Source organism: Coffea arabica, chromosome 11c (assembly GCF_036785885.1).
Source record: "Coffea arabica cultivar ET-39 chromosome 11c, Coffea Arabica ET-39 HiFi, whole genome shotgun sequence".
NCBI lineage: Eukaryota > Viridiplantae > Streptophyta > Magnoliopsida > Gentianales > Rubiaceae > Coffea > Coffea arabica.
In genome coordinates, this window is record NC_092330.1 from 44,815,883 (window position 1) to 44,837,518 (window position 21,636).

The 21,636-nt window shown below is 36.1% G+C and overlaps 2 protein-coding genes, 1 long non-coding RNA gene and 1 other non-coding gene across 5 annotated transcripts; 1 reads left to right on the forward strand and 3 right to left on the reverse strand.

Moving 5' to 3' along the window:
- Window positions 1-1,043: 1,043 nt before the first annotated feature.
- On the reverse strand, window positions 1,044-1,908 carry LOC140016731 (uncharacterized). Its single transcript, XR_011822937.1, has 2 exons — window positions 1,770-1,908; window positions 1,044-1,695 (listed from the first exon to the last, which is right to left on the reverse strand). It is a non-coding gene; the product is annotated as an uncharacterized lncRNA (long non-coding RNA).
- Window positions 1,242-2,991, forward strand: LOC113719116 (AAA-ATPase At3g50940-like). Its single transcript, XM_027244168.2, has 2 exons — window positions 1,242-2,234; window positions 2,367-2,991. Exons 1-2 carry the CDS (start codon window positions 1,242-1,244, stop codon window positions 2,829-2,831), a joined length of 1,458 nt encoding a protein of 485 aa, XP_027099969.1. The 3' UTR covers window positions 2,832-2,991.
- Window positions 2,992-5,408: 2,417 nt separating this feature from the next.
- On the reverse strand, window positions 5,409-5,481 carry TRNAK-CUU (transfer RNA lysine (anticodon CUU)). The gene has a single exon. It is a non-coding gene; the product is annotated as a tRNA-Lys (tRNA).
- Window positions 5,482-6,620: 1,139 nt separating this feature from the next.
- On the reverse strand, window positions 6,621-11,604 carry LOC113719115 (U-box domain-containing protein 6-like). Of its 2 annotated transcripts, none has more exons than XM_027244166.2 (6): window positions 11,275-11,604; window positions 10,620-10,704; window positions 9,952-10,137; window positions 9,461-9,568; window positions 7,792-8,969; window positions 6,621-7,616 (listed from the first exon to the last, which is right to left on the reverse strand). In XM_027244166.2, exons 2-6 carry the CDS (start codon window positions 10,668-10,670, stop codon window positions 6,830-6,832), a joined length of 2,310 nt encoding a protein of 769 aa, XP_027099967.1. In that variant the 5' UTR covers window positions 10,671-10,704; window positions 11,275-11,604; the 3' UTR covers window positions 6,621-6,829. The 2 variants fall into 2 exon arrangements, with proteins under 2 accessions (XP_027099967.1, XP_071926457.1); XM_072070356.1 differs by lacking the exon at window positions 11,275-11,604 and adding an exon at window positions 10,829-11,155.
- Between the last annotated feature and the right edge of the window lie 10,032 nt (window positions 11,605-21,636).

Sequence of the window (21,636 nt, forward strand, 5' to 3'; positions counted from 1 at the left end):
CTTTCGAATAAGGAAGAAGAACGTAATTGTAATAAAATTAAGAAAAGAAGCAAAAAAAAAAAAAGAACGCAAGAAAATTGCTGAAAAAGCTTCTCCTTAGAAATGCTTGACCTTCTTGTCGCACAAGCTTGGGCAAACCCTTGACCTTGTGGTTCTCTTCTTTTTTTCTAGACTTGGAGAGCTTTGCAATTTGTAGGATTATTAAATCAAAAGTCTTTTTAGAATTTATTTATTTAGTTAGGAAACTACTTATTTTGTTGTTTAGTTGTAATTTCCTAGTAGTAGTTGCAATAAAAGCCTTCAAAGTTCTTCTCTGTTTTTTTTTTTCCTCTGTTTCTTTGTTTTGTATGCGGGTCTCGAGATTTATTTAGGCTTTGTTTGGATTGCTTATTTCCGTCGAAAAATATTGGGAGTGTTTGGATACCTACGCTATCTCAAATAATATTTTGCTTGCATCATAAACACATTTCCCAACCTATCTTTTTATATTCCCAATTACCTTTTTATCTCACATACATCACATCACAAAAAGTGCTACAGTAATTATTCCAAATAATATTTCAAATAATACACTATCCAAACAAACTATTGTCGTTTTCCGTGATCACATTTCCCTATCACCTTTTTCCCTTACATATATCAAATCGCTACAGTAATTTTTCCATGAAAAATGACGGAAAATGCAATCCAAACACAACCTTTGTCTTCCCGTGGTTTCGTTGAATCGAGAAAGCATATTTATTGTGTTTCATATAGAGTAGTTTGATTAATATGTATGTTTGTTTGTTTGGATAAGAGGTTATTTGGATGATTTATTTGAAATAATTATTGTAACATTTTTTATGATGTGAGATAAAAAAAGACGATTGAGATTTATGAAGTAAATTATTTTGTTTCAAATTATCTCAATCCAAACACTCATTTTATTATTATTTTGTTTTACGGGCCTACACAACTGCATATAAATGGTATTTTCTTGGTATTTTCTTTTGTGTCGACCACGCCACTATAATATGTTTTGATACTCTGAAATTTCAAATGGCTTCTGCTGAAAGTTCCACACTCAAATTTAGACGTATTATAAAAGCGCAAGTCTCGAACGCCCCCCGTCCCAAATGCAGCAGCCTCGTATACATAACAAGTTTTCTGCCGCCTAACAGAGCAAAGTTCCAACCAAAAAAAAAAAAAAAAAAACAGTGCAAAGTTTAAAACACGAGATCGAGATATCCTATCCACCCATCATGTTTTCCCTAAACAGTGGCATTCCTTCAACAACGTCGGTTCTATCAGCATACACAACTTTTGCTGCATCCGCTGTTCTAGTGCGCACCGTGCTCAATGAAGTCCAGAGCATGACTAGCCGGCTTATACCCCAACAACTCCAAGACAAGCTCTTCACCAAAATTGGATCCCTTTTTGGGAATCTCTCTTCCCAGATGTGTATAACCATTTCTGATCACAATGGCATCACCCCGAATGAGATGTTCGAGGCTTGTGAAACTTATTTAAGAGGAAACATAAGCCCGTCGGTCCACCGGCTCAAGGTAGTGAAGGAGCCAAAAGCAGAGAAATTGTCCGTCAACATAAGCGATGGCGAGACAACTTTTGACGTATTCGAGGGGATACAGCTTGTTTGGAGATTGAATTGCTCTGAGACTCAGAAGACTGGCACCGACTATGATGGCTACTTCTCTTCTGAAAGGGTGGAACGTCGATCGTTTGAGCTTTTCTTTAACAAGAAGCACAAGGATAAGGTATTAGGATCTTACCTGCCCTACGTGCTTGAAAGATCGAAAGCCATCAACGGAGAGAACAAAGTGATAAAGCTGTACTCGGGTGGAAATTGGTACGTGGATGTTAATCTCCAACATCCATCCACGTTTGACACGCTGGCAATGGATCCAGAGGTTAAGAAAGAATTGATGCAGGACTTGGATAGATTTGTGAGGAGGAGGACTTTCTATAAGAGGGTTGGGAAGGCTTGGAAAAGAGGATACTTGTTGTATGGTCCTCCAGGAACCGGCAAGTCCAGCTTGGTTGCTGCCATGGCGAACTATCTCAAATTCCACATCTATGACTTGGAGCTTTCCAGTGTGCGAGGCAACAACGACCTTAGAAGTCTACTGGTTTCGACTCAAAACCGATCAATCCTTGTCATTGAGGACATTGATTGCAGCATTGAGATGCAGAACAGAGAAGCTGGCCAATCCGGAAGATGCAGTGGTGAGATTCAGGTGATCCTCTATTTAAAGCTTTATTTATTATTCAAAAGCCTTTCACCTTTACTGAGTCTTCTTCCTCTGCATGTAGCCAAGAAATATCGTGCTATATCTTTAGAAATTAATTGATCTTATTTGGCCTGGCAGCTAACATTATCAGGATTGCTGAATTTTATCGATGGGCTGTGGTCGAGTTGCGGTGATGAAAGAATAGTTGTGTTCACAACCAACTACAAAGAAAGGCTGGATCCTGCACTGTTAAGGCCTGGACGGATGGACATGCATATTCATTTGTCATATTGCACTCCTGGTGGATTCAGGATCTTGGCTTCCAATTATCTTGGTTTGAAGGATCACGACCGGTTTAGTGAAATTGAAGAGCTCATAGCAGAAGTGGAGGTAACCGCTGCTGAGATTGCGGAAGAGCTCATGAAAAGTGAAGAAATTGACTTTGTACTTGCGGGACTCGTTGCTTTCCTTGAGAAGAAAAAGAAGGAAAAGGCCAAGTCCAATATTGGCAAAGAGGACGAAGTTAAGGGTAACAAGAAAGAGGAGGACGTAAAGTTACCAAGGAGAAGTAGGAGGAAGAGAAGCAGAAAATCCAGGATATGATGGTTCCATTTATTTACAATCTGTTTATGTAGCTTGTGTTCTTTTCTTTGTTTTTTTCCCTTCCTTTCTTTCTTTCTTTCTTTCTTTTTCTTCTGCGTCTTTTTCTTTCTTTTGTATCGTGTGGATACGAAAGTACTAGTAATAAATATCTTTTGAAGTAGTATCCGAGTTCACACTAATTGGCTATTGGCATGTTGGTTGTGAAGTATACCTCAACATTTAAATAAACCTAAATCGGAAAAAGAACTAAATCTGAAATTTGTGGTACTTGCATGCGTCAGTCATTACTTAGACAGAGACCATAATGTCTTGTTTCAAACTTTGAAATTACTACAAATATTCCATCCATTTATAGAATATTCTCCTCATGAAAATGCCTTTTAAAAGCTCCACCACCTCCTCAAAACAGAAAAAAAAAAAAAAGTGATGTTAGCACCAGAAAGATGTAAGCAACATAATTGATCACTGTAATTAGCCTGAGATGTACAAGTTTCTCGGATATGCTAAAAGCCAGTCATGATCTAAGAAAGCAAAACAAATGACAGCCTCCCATTTTCCTGGACTCGTTCCTTACAAAGCGAATAAGACCAATAAGGTAGAAACTTTGGAAGATTGACTGGTTCTTTCTCATCCTTCATTCAAGAGTTATTGGAACTGAGATGGTCAAATTTGATCCCTTTAATTAACACCTTTAACAATAGCGCTGCGCTCGATTGAACTATATTGACTCAGAACTTCTCATTTTATGGTAGCATGTGCCCTCGTCATCTGTGGTAGAAAGTAAATAGAGCTGCTTTTATTCCCTCAGGAACCAACAATCGCTGCCAGAACGATGTTGAGACGTCGTCCATTACATACGTTTGTAGCGTCAATTTTAGCCATTATTCACAGTGCCTGCGGTAAAGCACAGGGACTAAATGGACCTATGGGATCATTGACGACAAAAACAACCAAATTCATCAGTTCTACCTTTCCGTTTATATATTCTATGCAGTATCAATGCCTAGCAATCTTGTCCTTTGCTGATGATCACATTCTAGCCATTGAAAACATGGTAGAAAACATTTTTCCACCATCAACGCATTTATTCAACGGGATTGACAAGCTTGTTTACAATGCAGAATATTTACCAGGAAGGTTTGACGATGCCATGAATGCAATCCCTATAATTATGCACCAAGTTCCATTTCTTGATTGGGTAGTGATGCATCTCATATCATGGCTAAATTTTCTAATCTCTACTCTGATGAATTGGGGATCAAAGAATACACAAGAGAAGGATATAATGATTGATATAGTCTGCAACAATCCCGGACCTGGGCTAGACATTTCGATGGATAAGGCAGCCTCCCACAAAGAGAATGATGAGTTTCCTTCGATGTCCACATCTCATCCTTCACGAGAAATGGCCAAAGAATTTGAAAGCGAAAAGGGTTGCGTTCAAATGCCAAAAATCGCACAATGTCAACTCAACGAAGATACAGAGTCACCTCCAGAACTATCCAAGGGGTCTTTCTACAAGCCATTCCAAGATGAGATGAGGTGCAGTTACAAGGAAATGCTTGAAAAGGGAACAAAGGGAAATGCTGAAACTAATGAGGACAATCATAATAACTCACAATTTGAAACTCCTCGAAGCACAATCAGTGAAGGAGGAGTTGAAATAGACAGAGAGAAAGACCTACAGGAAAGCATTGCGGGATTTGACCTGGATGATCCAATTTTAGAACTATACGAAGCAAGCTGGCACCTGAAATAAATCCAGTAAGTATCAAATTCAGGTATTGCTGCTATGGCAATCAGATAACACACCTGAAATGATTTGCGTGGTAGATACCCGTTTGGCAAACAAGTTTTTGATCAAGTTTGTCTTCTGCAAGTTTTTTAACAACTTTAGCTACAATAACCTCAAAAAATTCCTAGAAGTTTTTAAACTATGCACTTCAAAATATCCAAAAATTTACACACTTCAAAAATTTTTCCTATAACTTTTACAGTAAGCTACAGTTAAAATTTTAAACAAATACCCAAAAAAATCATTTGCCAAACAGTACCCTAGGAGAAACATGGTAGTTGCCTAGTTCTGATCATTGATCAGCAGCCGCAGAATATAGCATGATTACGAGTTCGCATGCATTTCTACAGTGCTGAAACTTGTAATGTTGTTTTTTATAGTACATTTTATGATATATGGACTGTATGCAGAGTTGCATTTGTCCTACAAATCGTTGATGAAACAAGCTCTTTTTAACAAGCTTTTTTTATTTACAATTGATTATTCGCCCTGCTTCTGAACACTTTTAACTTCCGCAAACGACAATCTTGGCAGAATCTATGAAGAAAAGCAAACAAAGGTTGGGAGAAAAATAAACTTCCCAAGCAAAGTGACAATTGATACCTTTTTTTTTTTGGAGCAAAAACAATTGCGTGGTTGAAATGAAAGGAAAAGAGCTTATTACAAGTCTTGTGCGAAAGAAGGGGCCAGGAGAATCCATGAGGTTGGACATAGAAGACAACATAGAAAATGCTGAGACACAACTTGTAAGTAAGCGTTGCGATTGACCAAAAAAATGATAACGCCCACCGTGGGGCTCGAACCCACGACCACAAGGTTAAGAGCCTTGCGCTCTACCGACTGAGCTAGACGGGCTTGTTACGAGTTAAACACATGACCAGCTATTGACGTTTTAAAATGACATTTCCAGCAATAAACCCAGCCCGGCCTGACAATCGAACCAATCAAACCAATGAACCGGCTATTAGGCCGAGCTGAGTTTCTAATTAAACTGTTTAAACATAAGAACCGTTGACTGGTAAATGACCCAACGATTCAACCGGAACCTGACCAAATTTTGTTCACAAACCAGGTTTTGCGGAAAAATTTTTAGTTAACTTTTATTAAGACTCAAACTTGGGAACTTAAGCATATAACTAGAGCATAGTTACCACCAGGCCACTTACCAAATGTTAGTAGAGTAACTTTCTTATGATATATGAATATTTTATTAATTCTATCTTTTTTTTAATTTCTCTAAAATAAATTTATTTGGAATCTTTTAATAAAAACTTATAACATTCCAAACTCTATAAGTTATAAAATGGATTTCAAAAATAACATATTACATAATTCATGTTAAAGGCAAATATTGTTTTTAATAATTTTTTGCACTTAAAATTCGTAAATAAGCTAAATAATTATATTAAATACAGATAAAATTTTACACTTGAAATTTGGTAGATTGCTAAATAAATTTATATTTTATTGATTTTTATATAAATTAATTATTCTATAGTGAATTAAATTAAATGAACATTTACTATGACATTTTTATTACAATTTATATCATATATTTTATATCAAAATTTATGAAACATAATATTTAAATACATTTAGTGATTCACTGGTTCAACCACTCATCCATTGATTAAATCAGTGATCCGTTAACTCCCCTCCTCTGCTGGGTTCCTTTCCAAGCCGGATATAATAACTATGCCAGCGATGCAAGGAGGCATTGAAGGGTCCAAACAAAGAAATCGATCCCTCCCTGCGTCAACTCATTGAAAGATGCAACAACTCACTTCCAGCTCATGCTCAACAAACAACACCACAACGGCGACGTGAAAGAGAAATCTAAGAAATAATGAAGGAAAATTCACGAGATCGCCTTCCCTTTGAATAGCATGCCATCTAACTCTTCAATTGGTCGCGATGCAAGTTTACACCATTTACAAACTCCCGTTCTTTAAGTACCAGGAGATTCACTTTTAAAACTTCAACTAAGGGCTCACTTTTGGGTAGTTGTACGCTATTCTATCAGGAAGATAAAGCAAGCAAAATTTAGTGGCTATAGCCTTACAGGAACCTGTACATATCTTCTGTGGGAAACAGGAAACTGGAAAACACGATGCCTATTGAATAGGACAGAACTAATTAATACAAAGGAGAGATGCGTGATTTAATGTACAAGATTGTCAGCAAAGGAACTAAGAAGAGTCTCTTAACACTGGTATACAGAAAAACTCTTGTTCTTCCACCAAAAACTCCAGGCTCTTCCCACTTTTCTTCTGGAAACTGATTTGCATAGTGGTTTTGCATCTTCTGTGGTTACGGGAATCTCACTACATTCAGGCTGCAGCGCAGCCTGGACAGCGGATGGCTCCCGCTGCCTCTGCTCACGAAACAACATTAAGAGCTTCTGAGCTTTCTGTTTTCCTCTCGTCGTCCCATTCACAGAAATGCAAACCAAAGAAGGAATCACTCCTTCTTGAAGGACCATTTGACTGCACTTCTCATTGCCATTGCATAGTATTAAAAGACATGCAGCAGCTTGCTCCTGCTCAACAGGTTCACCAACATCCAAAATAGTAGCAAGCCCACTGACAAGGCCAGAAGAAGATATGATTTCCTCACGCGCTGATCTACTTGCAGCCAAGTTTATGACAACCGCAATGGATTTCTCTGTCCAAGAATGGTCACCCGAATTTGTGATAAGGGCTTGCAAACTGTCAATGACACCAGCTGATAGAAGGGGGGGAATATTGGCTTGGTGGCCAGAAAGATTATAAAGGGCATGGAGCGAATCAAGCCTACATTGTACATCAGGTTGATGCTGAAGAACCTGAATCAAGAAAGGGACAGCTTCACTGGATCCAATAATGGGCTTGGCCTCTTCAAGGCAGGACAGGTTAAGGTAAAGGGCTGTTGCAGCTCCAGCACATTTGCGATTAACGATCATCTTCCCCAGCAATTCAAGCACTTTTCCTTCCAGCATCAAGTCCTTGTTTCTGAAAAGCAGCATAGTGAAATTGAATAAGAACTTCCAGTGTATAATAATCTATTCTAATAATAATCCATTCTAATAATAAGCACCTATAAACTGCAATATAACCTCTATCCCGCGTCTCTCTAGTTGATAACAATGTCCAAAATTCAAGACATCAAGATTTACAAAGCAAGTACCTGTTATTATTCACAGCCAGATTGAAAAGAGCCATGGTTCCAACTTCCTGAGCTGTCTCATTCCTTGCTTGCAAGGCCGAGTCCAAAAACCGCAATAATGCTTCAACAAAACCATTTGCCCCCATGTATATTCTGGCTTCTTCATCATCCTTTAGCAAGTGCCTTATCTGTTCTACCACTTTGCACTGTTTTGTTATGTTGTCTTCTTTTTCTAAGATGACCAAAAAGTCTTTATACCTTTCGAATAAATTGACCCCACATTCATGCTCCTGTGGAGAAACATCTTCAACTTCATTTCCTTCAGCTTCCTCAATAACACCACTATCCTCCAAGGGTACCACCTTCACACCCTTGAACTTGAAGTACCCAACATTATCGGTTAATTTTGATTTTGCAGTATCACTGTCTGACAGAGCCAATCTCCAGTAGTTCAGATCAAGAGACTCGGGAGGGCCATCTGGAACAGGAACTCCATTCTGTTCACACCAACTAGCAACTAGACCCTTTACACAGTAATTTGGAGTCAATCCAAGATGACACAGCTGCTGCTGAGTTTTTGGGCATGTCTTGTGCCCATCGCTGAACCACTTCTCTATGCAGATTCTTTCATACGTCTGTCCAGAAGCAATAATTACAGGATCATACATGAGTTGCAATGATATTGGGCACCTTAATTCTTCAGGAGGGACAGGAATCTGCCCAGATCTCCTGAAGTTTGGCTTGAAGTTAAAAGAGCTGAGTTTTGAGAGTTGTCTGTCAAAGGCATGGCCATTAATTCCAGGCCCACTACCATCCTCAAATGATCCTTGAACAGTTGGAGAACAAGGTGTAGAACCCTGTGAGTCATTATCATCCGAAAATTCATTTCTAAATAATTTTGAGTATTTTCTCATTAGATGCAAAAGATAAGCCACAATTGATTCCTTTCTTTTGTCTTCCTCAGCACGAGCTCTGTCTATAAGTTTCTTCAAAGCCCGTCTCTCTCTAAGTGCAGCTCTGGAAGATGTGATACCAAGTCTAGAAGCAGCCTGGTGAAAAGATTCAAGTTCACCAGTGTCGTTAGAGTTGTTGAATTTTCTACCTTGCTGGAGCAATGCAATTATCTCATCACCAACTTGTTTCTCCATCGAATCAAGTGAGAATTCAATCCCCATAAGATCAATCAAAATTTCTGAAATCTGAAATTAGAAAAAGGCTGGGTTGACATCGCTTCCTTCAAGAAGAACCAATGAAATACAAAAGGAGAATGCACACTACTAGGTTAAGAACTTAAATGAAAAGCAATAGAAGAGGAGGAGGAGATGACTGCAACATTTACGATGCATAAGGCAGATAGATTTACAGGATGAGGCTCAAAAGTCCAGAAGATATGGTAAAATTTGAACAAACCAATGTCCGAAATGCTCAAATCTCAAGTTGCCCCGAAAAAATAGCTAAAACATTATTTTTCAACCAGTTTAAAAGTAGCAAAACCACATACTTATCTTGATCCATAAATCGTCTTTGCAATACACAAGCACTTCAAATGTCCATTAATGAAATATTAATGATGCTTAATTAATACATGCAAGACTGATTAGAGCATACATGTATTGGACCACATCAAAGACTAACAGTAGTGGCAGGATCAAGTTAGATCACTAAAAGAAAGAACCAATATAAACGTTACCTGTGAACCAATAGCTTGTGGAACAATATCTTCGACACGCCTCAGACCATCTTCAAGAGCGCATCTTGCCTTTTCGAACTTTAGAACAACAGAGTCACCAGTTATAGCCTGATCAAAAGAATGTGTAAGTGAATAAGTGGAGAAAGAAGAAATAAAATTCGACGGCTTTCAGTATGATAAAGTCCAAAATTCCAACTATGAGGAATAGCATGCAAGTCATTGTACTATCAGAAAAACAGCTGAGTCGCCACTGTTTTCACGCAATCAAATATTTCCTAGTAGCTGTCTATCCAAATAACAGGAAAGCGAGGAGATAAATCGTATCTTCTGGTTACCAAAATGACAACCAGAAAAAAACGAATAGTTCACTAAATGGCAAATGCAGGTTAGATTTTTTATGACGTTTAGTGTGAGGGGACGAATTGAGAACCAAAGTCAAGAAAAAAATAGCTTAGATAAACACCACATGTTAAACAAGATCACAGCCATACCAAGTAAAGTTTACTACACTCTGCACAGTGTTGAAGAATATTCTTCGTCTTCTCAAGGGCAATGTGCAATGCACACAATGCTTGAATGCCTGATGTACTTCTTGGCCTTGCTGCTTCCAAGTCAGGAAATATCCCCAATACTTTAGCATAAATTGCTGATAAACTCTTACACATCCCTCCATGCAACTACAAAACCAACCACATTTTTTGTCTTTTTGTCAATTGCTTGCAACATTCATGATTTACAATAAACACCTTAGAAAGTTGTGATTGATATTACATAACACAACAAAAGAGTTAAACCATCAAAGATGCTGCAACAAATTGGATTCAATGCCCTCAAAAGTACCTCCAATTCATCAGGTGAACTATATTTTTTCCTTAACGTAATCAAACTAAATCCTGCTACCAAACATGGCCCAACTATTATTATTAACAAAAGTGTCATTTTTTTCAAAGAGAATCATCATACACCAAAATGGCTGAATTAAAAAGCATAAGGGTACCGTTAGACAAAACCTTTCATTAAGAACAAAATGCCAAATATCAAGTACTAAAGGAAAAAGAATCAAAACGAGTCAGACAAACATGTACATCAGAACCCTCCAAACATCCAATATATAGAACCATCCAACAACCTAAAGGCAGAATATACCAATTAGGCATACCTTTGGTTCCCCAATTAAGAGCAAAATTTCTTCAACTTCAGCAGTTTCCATGATTCACATTAACGGTGATTCAACTTTACCTCACCTGAAAAATTAGTACGTAACTAGAAATAATCAGAATCTATGAATAAGGTAATGCACCAATAACCATGGCAAGTTAACCTAATAAAAAGAGAAAATTTAAAACAATAATAAAGGTAAAAATCAACCCCAAACGGAAAATAGCAAAACTCAAATCCTCATCCAGATTGTGGAAACGAAGAGATGCTAAAAACAAAATCCTCGCTTCTTTAACTAAAAACCCATCACTTGAAAAAACAAATTCTGACATGTCAGAATACAAGTTAGTTCCTACATAATTGGGATTCGAATGAGATCAGAAAGGCATAATGAGGCAAACGATGCAATAGCTTTGGTTGGAGCAAAGTCGAAAAATTTTGTAGTTTTACTTATAAACTTCTTAAACCAAAAATATAGGAGCGGAAAAAATCTTAACCGATGTAGAATGAAAATATGCGTTCAAAACAACAGATGAAAACGAGTACAGCAGAGCCAGCCTAAAATCCAACCAAAGAGCAAATGTTTTTACCCAAATGATGTACAATCATGATCAAGCAGAACCAAAATACAAAAAGGTTTGCAATTAATCACGTACAATGATTGACGGAGGCTCGAGGAAATGAAGACTTGAGCAGAAATTAAGGACCATGTGTTGTATTGGCCTTATCACAAGCAGAAACTTTAATTGCTTCCTTTGACCAGCTTTAGCTAATTTCACTAGTTCTCTCTCATATATTCAGGAGATATTCAAGAAACCATATAGGAAGAAAGAGAAAGGGCTGCTTTTCAGATTTAGACTCGAGGGCGAAAGAGATGATTATGATGGTGATGATGATGGAAATTGGAAAGCCAAAGGTAATGAGAGAGGGAGAAGGCTTTTGGTTAATTTTAGAAGAGTAGGGAAGAGAGGGGCCAGGGGAGTAAATAGGGAGGAATATTTGAAATTACTATTTAAATAGGGGTACAAAATAAAATAAATGATATCAAATCTGGGGACTATGAGTGAAGGTTAATTTTTTCAGTATTCTGTTATGGAAAGTACTCTTTCATCTTCTTTTTTTTTTTTTTTTGGATTTAAAAATGATTTTCGAGGGTTTTCTGTAGAAAAAAATAATAATTTTGGAGGGGCTCTCGGAATTTTGAAGGCCGATTTTGTCTCCCAAGTTCATCGGCCGACAGTTGCCGACCTCCTGGTTTGTCGGCTAGCAGATCTGGCTTAAATGTGATTGTAATTTGTCCATTTTGCCATCCTTCCTTCTCTTTCTAGTCACGGAGGTTACGCGACTTCTTTTTTGAACGATTTTCACTTTCACCGGCACTTTATACCTTGAGTGACCACGGAATTTTTTTTTTTTTTCTTTCCCTTCCTTCATTGTATACACAGCAGTTTCAGGTGTTAGTTTTCACATACAATAATTATAACGGTGCCTATTCAAATGATAAATTAGATATAATTTAAGTGTTGCTAACAAATAATATTTTATATATTGACAATGCATACACTATCAGCGTTGGATAAATGACAATTATATAAAATTTAAATTTAAAATTTAACTTTTGTACGTATGCTATAAATCAAACGACATTAATGTATACACTATCAGTATATATAAAATTTACTCAAACAAATATTAATGAGTACTTGTCAGAAAAATCATAACTATGATAATATACAATGATAGTTTTACATCTCAATTGCTACTGCATTTCTAGTTGTTAACTTGCAAGTATAATCATTTTTCTCATTTGCCCTGTTCCGTGGAATAGTTGAGGATTGACATGCAAAATTAGAGCATTATCATAACCGTTTTGAATGCCAGAACGGTAATAAATGATTAATTAAACCTAAGCAAAAGAGAAACAGTAATCAAGTGCAATAACAAGAATCGGATGATGAATAAGCATCATTTATTTTTTATTAATTATTATTATTATGGTGGCTGCTTCAGCATTTTTAAAGTGATCAAGCACTTTGTGAAAGGATCTGATTTAAGTGGCAAGCTCAGTCGAAAAAAGAAACCAAAAAAAAAAAAAAAAAGCGAATTAGGACATGATGGTGCTTATTGATTGCCTAATAAAATCTGCAAGGTGCGCCATGAAATATAGCCTGACGTGTAAACCATCCCGATTAAACCCCAAGCTATACTTTAATAATAACCGTGGAATCCAATTTGGCCACATTTTATAGATAAACCCATGCAATAAACTATCTAACCTGCCTGCATGTTACGATGTTCTTGATTTAAATGTCAATTTCCCGTATTTGTACTTTCATCAAAAAGCATATTTTAATGTCATTTTGTGATGTTCATGATTTATCACCTTGGTAAGGAGTTCATTTATGAAATAGAGATTCTTTAACCAAATTAACTAAGGCTTTGTTTGGATTGCATTTTTCTGAATTTTTTTGGCAAAAAAAAATTACTATAATGATTTGAAATATGCGAGATAAAAAAAATAATTGAAAAATGTGTCTACGAAAACGTTACAAATTTTCTTTGAAAATCTAGAATCCAACACACGCCCTAAACAATCTATTGGATATAGATATAGAGGGTAAGAGGGCTTGCAATTGAATGTAAATATATTTACCGACAATTCAACACTAAATCATTTCCAATTGAGGTTATACTCCTAAGTAGCCTTTTTTATAATTTAACCTGCATATGCAACAAATTAAGACAATTGCATCTGTTAAATAGTAGCGGTAAATCATTAACAAATATGAGTCAACCAATGACTAACTGTACAATTTGTATCATAATTTGATTGCAGTATTTTTACTTAAAAATAATATATCAATACAGTTTTCACATTGACAGTTTGATTCGAGATGATTTCTTAGGAGCAGTGATTCGATCTTATTAGCGAAGAAGCCGAACATGTATTAGCACATGATTTTAATCTCACTTCTAAACTTTTAAATCCATGTACTTTCCTCTTTTTTTGTTTTATTTATCAATTCCATGAATGTGGACAAAAAAACAGTTTGACAAGGGTCTTGATGTAAAAGTCAAAAGGTTGAAACGTTTTAGAAACTGGATGTCATGAGTTCAAATTCCTCTTTTTTCCTCCTCTTGTTCTTGAATTCCACCTCCCCCTTGTGGGGACGGCGGGCCGGGGATAGGGAGGTGCGAAGACTAATGAAAAAGGAATGCAGAGAGGGATCACACGAACGATTAGGACGCTGGTGAGGGCTACGGATTGGGCAAAAAGGTAAATTCGTATTAATTTGATACTGTCGTCCCCCAACTCTGACCAGCGGATGTCGCCATAGATGAGTACGGCAAACGTGGATTTAAATTAGTATCAGATCAGTGCCAGTCCACGTGGGTGAAGTTTTCACCATCGATTTTCGCACAATTATTTTGCAGCGCAATTGAACCTGCCAAGTGCCACCCAAGTCACCCCAAAACAAGGGAAAATTAAAATTGCCAAAGCCAGATCCGTAATTAGCGGAAACGCTTGTGCTTATCCTATGATATGGAGTGAAATCGTGCTCCGGGTAGCCCACTTTGGATTAGGCCAGTAAATTAGGTCTAATGAGTCGGGACTTTTGTAAGCTCGAGGCCAACTCATTTAATTTGTGACACCTTCAAATTTCAGGTTACGAGTTTCGAGCTAATAAATGTAAAACTTATATTCAACTCTCATAATATTCGAGTTATGAATCTTATTTGAATTTAGTCTAAATTCACTTATCAATTAATTTTATTAATATAATTTCTATAACTATTAAGTTGTAAAACTAATTTAACATTCACATGAGTACAACATTAAAACTAAATATGAACGAGTAATGGTTCTTAAAAAGTATAAATCAATATTTTTTTCAACAATATTTATATTTATTTTGTTCGAAGTAAATAGAAAATAGTAATGAAATATGTGATCATAAGCCAATATATTTTCAACTATTGGAATTTTTTCATAGTCTTGTGACTTGAATACAAACATACCAACACAAAAAGAAATCAATTAATATTATGCTATGACAAAAATTTATTCAATGAATAAAAAATAATTACTCAATAAAAATATCATATAATTGGGTATAGAATTGATTAATTGTATATAATATAATACCAAAACATAAATATTATGTATATTACCTATATATATCAGTATAAAATCAAAATATAAATATTACCTATATTATATATATATATATATCTAGGTAGGGCCAGGCCTATATCGGGTTTGAATCTGATAAATCCCAAGCTCGGCTCATAGTTAATGAGAGCCTAGTTTTGAAGCCCAAACTCAGCCCAGCTCACTGATATTGCAGATTCATCGAGCTTTTTATCGAGTTGAACGGATTGGACTCGGACTAGTCCGACCCTATTGAAAATCATACTCTGGATTGCTAGTTTAAAAATAAAAAATGTGAAATTTTGAAGTTTTGGTAAATAAAAAATATTGTAGATATGAGTGAGGTTAAAAAGGTGATCACAAAATATGAATTTTTTGAAGTTTTGGTTAAAAGATATACTATAGATGTATGAAAGATAAAAAGATAATTAAAAAATGTGTTTATAAAAAGCATCAAACTGAGTAAATCTTATATACACTGACGGCATATACACTATCAAGGTTGGATATATGACACATACGCAAAATTTAAGTTTTAAATTTAAATTCGAATTATGTGTCAATGGTGAAAGTGTATACACTGTCAGATGATTAATCCTAAACTTTTTGCTTAAACAATAGCAATCCGAATATGGCTATTTTTCTTTCTATGGGTTATGTTTTCTTTGAAGCTCGGTAATTTTGGTTTGATATGCTTACTACCTTTTTTTTTCCTTCGTGTACAATATATCTTTTGCCTTTTTCGACATTCTCTTCTACAACTAAATTTTTGAAAGCCATGTTGGAAACTAGCGCTGAGAGGAGAATCATAATTTTAATTCCAACAGTTTGGTTCCTGAAGAAATAATTGATCCTTGTTGCTTTTTATTTTAAAGAAAAAGAAAAACAATTGGCAAAATATAGCCCCTAATTGTTCCACTTTCTATCCGAAGAAGAAGAAGAAAGAGATAATTGACAATTTTAGCAATCACCAATAACGAAGGTCACATATAGATATTAGTCAAAACAACAAGGTTAAAATTTATTTTTACCTGGGTCAGCAAAAATTTATGCAACTAGTTTTTTTTTTTTTTTTTATTTAAGGATTTTTCTCTAACGGATTGACACTCCTTAGTGTGCTTAAGTTACATTTAACCAATATCTTGAACACAACATTCACCCTCTTGCATTTTGACATTTTTTTCCGAATCAAATTTTTTACTTTTTTTAAAGAAAAATTGACACATGAAACTTCTCTTAAAAAGTGATTACTGGGCCTGCTAGCCAAACTCCCTTTTATTTTATTTTTTCAGCCTATTAGACTTCATTGTTTGAAATGGAAAGTGAATGTGATTTGTGTGCACATTTTAAGTATTTTATTTAATTATTGTGGCTAACATCCACGCGATTGCCATCATCGTTAGTAATTGGTCAAATTCTTTTAATTGTCTATTTTTCATATCAAAAGTAACAGCATTAAAGATTAGATTTGTTTACAATCAAATTTGAAAAATTACGTCATCGAAGAGTCTAAACTTTAGGTACCGAAACTGCAATTATTCCTTGCTTCAAATGATAAATGTTTGCCTTTTGACACCTAACTTAGGAATTGAAGGGTGGAACCGAGGATCCCTTTGTCCCATGCTACCAGGAAAAGGCAAAAAAGGATGTCGAATTGAACGCCTTCCGAGTGCTAATACACATTCCAAAAAAGAAGTGGATTAGCAAGTGATGGACTATCATTCCAAATTTATTCGTGCATTCATGAAGGGCAGTCAAATCGTGCCTGCTTTACGAATAGGATCGAGGTTCCGGCGAAGCTGCCGGAAACTGTTCGTAGAAGCTTGAGAGGGCAGATTGTACAGTTACAGGCTGAAGGGCATGCGACAAACTATTTTATTTATCCAAAACCCACATCCCACGAGAAAACATAAATCCGTAGGAAGTAAACCAAGAAAAAAAAAAGAAGGGATTTATTCCATTCAAAGCAAACACTTGAAAAGCCCAAATCGAGATTACAAAAGTGGCTTGAGTTTACCATACCATTCAGATTCAAAATAAAAGCATAGCCAATCAACAACTCACCTTGAACTTGAGCTCGAATTCTTGGTGCTCATTTGAATTGTTATTTTTAAAAGTTTTTATATAAAATGTACCAAAATAATTTAATTTGATGTATGTAAAATAAAAATATTTTTCCCTAGAAAAACTATCATAGTTTTTAGCTTTTTGCCTGCTCACTTCCTCAAAAATTGGGTGACAAAAACGCATAATGCAGCATAAATCATCAGTCCAAAAGTTGGTGGCCACCACCAAAGCATTAAAGTTTGATGGGGTGGGAGGCAAGCGCTCACCAAATCTTGCTTCCTACCAATTGCCACGTTAAAAGTAGCCTTGTTTAAAAAATTCAGGCCATTGCGTAATGCGTCCGTTTGATTCGGGTGGTAGTTCAATCCCCTCGAAATTATCCCTATGACTGATTAGATCCGTTCTCTCTCCTAATATAAGATAGATTAGGTTATATAACAATTATGTCTCTGAAAAAAAAAAGAGAAAAAAAAAGGGATGCATGCTGCAACATGTTGTGATGATAATTGTGCACATGCTTTGAAATAAAGATGAATGGACTATGAATTATTGGGTGGGGATGAGAGATGCGGTGCTAGCGCGATGCATGTAGCAACCCATGCGGGCGACGACCGACAGAGTGCGCCATGGTGGCTGCTCCGGGGAGCAAGAGGACAGCCACATATTATCAATCAATTAACATCGTCCATACATGAGGACACGATCTAGTTCTTCCAGTCTCTCAATATTGTCTCGATCGCGCTAGCTATTCTGAACAGGGAATTTTCAGTAAATTAGGTTGCGCGGTTCTTTCATGATTCTGATGTTAAATAAACCTTTTTTTTTAAAAAAAAAAAATTTTTGGTCTCTATCGATGAACAATTATTCGAACTCTGAACCAGGCTCAAATTTGTTCCTAATTTTATCCACCTTTGAAGAATAGATACAGTATTTAATACCACCATCTTTTAAGATTTACGGCTACATTATTAGTTCGTAAACCAGCCGAAATGGCCTGTCTAATCAATCATCATTCATTTATTCTCATCACGCATGCATAACATTTTTTCATTTTTGCGCTCAAATTGATTCGAGTTGGAGGCCCTTCTTGCCCGGGTAAATAACTTTTTTCGAACGGTTTGTATTTGGATATATATATATATATATATATATATATATATATATAATTAGTTAGGCTCATGATTTGTTGATTAATCATTTGATCCCTACCTAAGGAGACTGCTAGGGTTCTGTCTTCTCTGTCCTTTAGCAATATTCTTTCCTTCTTTTTTTTTTTTTTTTGTTTTCGTTTTTGCCCCAATTTGGCCATTAATGTACGGGAACATAATAAATTATTATTCTTTCTCTTGAACAAGGAGTCAATATTAATATGGGACGACAAACAAAAAGGGGTCAAAGTCAAACAACATGATTGCTTGTTGTATTAACTATTATGATTGATTGTGCTCAAATTTTCAAATGAACTGGGAACATTTGGATTGGAGTCCAACGGTTTCATTCATATATAGTACATTAGTATTCAGAAGATGGAAGTGGGATTAATTAATTAAGAGTTGTAATCGTACTACTACTTTTTTTTTTAAAATTTATTTATTTTCCCTTTTTTAATTAAGCATCTTACCTGCCTTTGCCGGTGGTGTACATATATATATATACACACACATGACTACATGAGTCAACCTTAGGCTCATAATTGAAGTCCAAGCAGTAGCAGCGGATTCCTTGTGTTGGTCCTACCACTGCCATGCATGCCATGTTACTGCAGCTACGTACTTTTCTAGTGATGAAGGAAGGAAAGGGTTCTCCTCTCCGCCACAACTTTTTTGCGTACGAGGTCGAGGGGTGAGATATTTTTTTGCCTTGCTGGTGCTGTTACTTGTGTGGGATGTGGAGCATAGGGTACTAACTCTTCGGATCCAGATCTGAGAGATAAGCGTTATGGTCATTAATTAATGAATGCCTGCTCATGATGATGAATCGATGATGCATAAATAAACATGGAGTTACTAAAACTGATTGAATTTGATTGATTACCTCTGCAGCTTAATTTGGTAATTAGGTCTGTCAATCGGGCCTAATGAGCCGTGCTTTGATGAGTTCAAGTTCAGTTCATTTAATTTGAAACATTTTCGGGTTTCGGGCTATGAGTTTCGGGTTCATAAATGTGAAGCTCATACTCAACTCACATAATATTTGGATTCTGAGCCTTAATCGGGTTTAGCCCAAACTCACTTATTACTCCTTACTTTTCTTAATATAATTATTATAACTATTAAGTATTTAGTAAAAAATATATTTGGATATATAATTATACATAATATCAAAATATAAATATTATATATATAGGTAATTAAAGGGCCGGGCCTATATCGAGTTTGAGCCTAATAAGGCCCAAGATCGGCTCACATTTAATTCGGGCCTAATTTTTAGGCTCAAACTCAACCCGACTCACTAAATGATCGGGCTCATCGGGCTTTTTATCGGGCCGAACTCGGGCTGGCCCAGCCCCATTGGCAGTCCTATTGGTAATGCCATTCCAATTCCAATTTAAGATCTCTCATACATACGAAAACCTCCTCTCACACTCTATATATATATATATATATATATATATATATATATATATATATAGGGTTAATTACATTTACCTCCCCCGAGATTTGACCAAATAACGAATCGATCCCTGAGATTTGACCAAATAACAGATTCCCCCCTCACACTAACTTCTGTCACTTATAAGTAACGGAAATAGCCAAAAGTCTGAATAACCCTTATTAATTTCCATCAAACTTTTAAGACATAAAAATAGAAATATGTACTTACAATTTTACCCTTTAGGCAGGAAACAAGACAGATAGCGACTTTATCATTTCAACCCCTACAATCCCAACATCAGATTATCATACTGCACTCTCACTTTTCTTGAACTCTCTTTCCATGAAACCCTATGTTTCTATCGTTGCTTAATCCTTAAATCACTAAGATAAAACTCAAAAACTACAGTGCGTTGTCTACATATCAACATATTGTGGCTGGAGAAATTTTTCACAACAAAGGTTGTAGGTTCGGAAAGCTATTGGAGGCCTAAGCATGGTACTATCTTTAACTGATCATTTCTTGCATGGGTATTATATACTATTTGAACCAAAAAAATGAGTTCTGCATGCACGGATCTAATATTTATTTACATTAGATCCTTCTTAGTTTGATTTCTAGGACACAAATATGCTTCAAAATTAGGGGTTTTTGATTGTGATGCATCAATACAACATTGCCAGCATTTTTGGTTGCTACTGCATGTATAATAGTTATATGGGTGGTGAACGTAGTCATAAATAACAAGAAATCCAGATTGTTTGGTTTACATAGGAGGAATGGACGTATCAATGTTTATGTTAGGCAGGTTTGTGATGATGTTCAAGAGAACTTGAATGAAAATGCTGGTAATGGGAACAATATTGATGGAAATGGAAATATTATGGGGCTGAATTTTAATAATATTAGTGCCAATGTTAATAATGATAATGAAAACAACACGGGAATAGATGGTAACAATGTTGATATTGCTATGAACTTTGAAGTGGTGGGTGTTAACTTCCATGGGGCAGACAGTAGCAATACCAAAAGGGCTGGTAAGAAGAATTCAAAAGGTTGGGCAGAAGGAAATGCTAGACAAAATACTATAACTAGCAAAAGGTTGGGTAAAAGAAAGGAATTCGAAAATGTTTTGAATGGTGTTGATGCAGGGATCCAGGATGAAGTGGAAACTGATGATGAGCTATATGTTTATAGTGACAATGATGAGATGAGTGTTGACTTAGATGATGAACTATTTAGTACATTTGTACAAGAGGGATTGGAAAATGAGTTAGATTCTGGTGGAGACTTGTCTAATTATGAGTCCAATGATGAAGTTGAAGCTGAAAATGAGTCCGACAGTGACTTGGAGGATGATTTAATGGGTGCATGCCTAAATATTGCTGAGTTTTCCATGCCTGAGGGAGAGAAATTTAGGCTCTTAAAGGGAATGATATTTGCAAATGTTGATACTTTTAGAAGGGTGCTATATGAATATAAAATTCAGTGGGATTTTCCTCTAATTTTTGATAAAAATGAAAAGTCTAGAGTTACGGCGCATTGTGGCAATCAAGGTTGTGATTGGAGAGTACATGCTTCTCCAGCACCTGATAAGATGACATATATGGTAAAAACATGCACACCTGATCATACTTGTGTCATGAGTGAAAAAATTGTTGCTTCTGCCAAGTGGATTGCAAGAAAAATAATTGACCTATTGAGGGCAGATTCCACTGTTAAACCTGAGCTATTAAGGCATGAATTGGCTAAGTATGGTGTTTTTCCTACTGATATGCAGCTTTATAGAGCAAAGCAAAAGGCACAGGACATTATTGATGGTAGCCATGGTGATAGCTATAGCTTGCTGCCAAAGTATTGTGTCATGATTATGAATACAAATCCTGGTAGTATAGCTAAGATTCAATTTGAAATGACTTTGGGATCAGCTGTTCCTTCAGTTAAAAGAATGTTTGTGGGGTTAGATGCACTAAAGAAAGGATTTTTTGGTGGCTGCCTTCCTTTCATAGGATTTGATGGATGTCACTTGAAAGGGCCGTATGGAGGGGTTTTACTTTCTGCAATTGGTCTAGATGGAAATAATGGATTGTATCCTATTGCTTATGCCATTGTTGAGAGTGAGAATGAAGAAAGCTGGATGTTTTTCTTTGAATGGTTAGCTGCAATGCTTGATGACTTTCCAAGGGATAGGCCTTGGACTTTC

Bases quoted from the DNA above. Each gene is read 5' to 3' on its own strand.
- LOC113719116 (XM_027244168.2), top strand. From the start codon at position 1,242: ATGTTTTCCCTAAACAGTGGCATTCCTTCAACAACGTCGGTTCTATCA. The intron at 2,235-2,366 runs GTGATCCTCTAT...TTGGCCTGGCAG, and splicing joins GATGCAGTGGTGAGATTCAG to CTAACATTATCAGGATTGCT.
- LOC113719115 (XM_027244166.2), bottom strand. From the start codon at position 10,670: ATGGAAACTGCTGAAGTTGAAGAAATTTTGCTCTTAATTGGGGAACCA. The intron at 9,569-9,951 runs GTATGGCTGTGA...TCTTTTGATCAG, and splicing joins AGTGTAGTAAACTTTACTTG to GCTATAACTGGTGACTCTGT. The intron at 7,617-7,791 runs GTACTTGCTTTG...GCTGCTTTTCAG, and splicing joins CTGGCTGTGAATAATAACAG to AAACAAGGACTTGATGCTGG.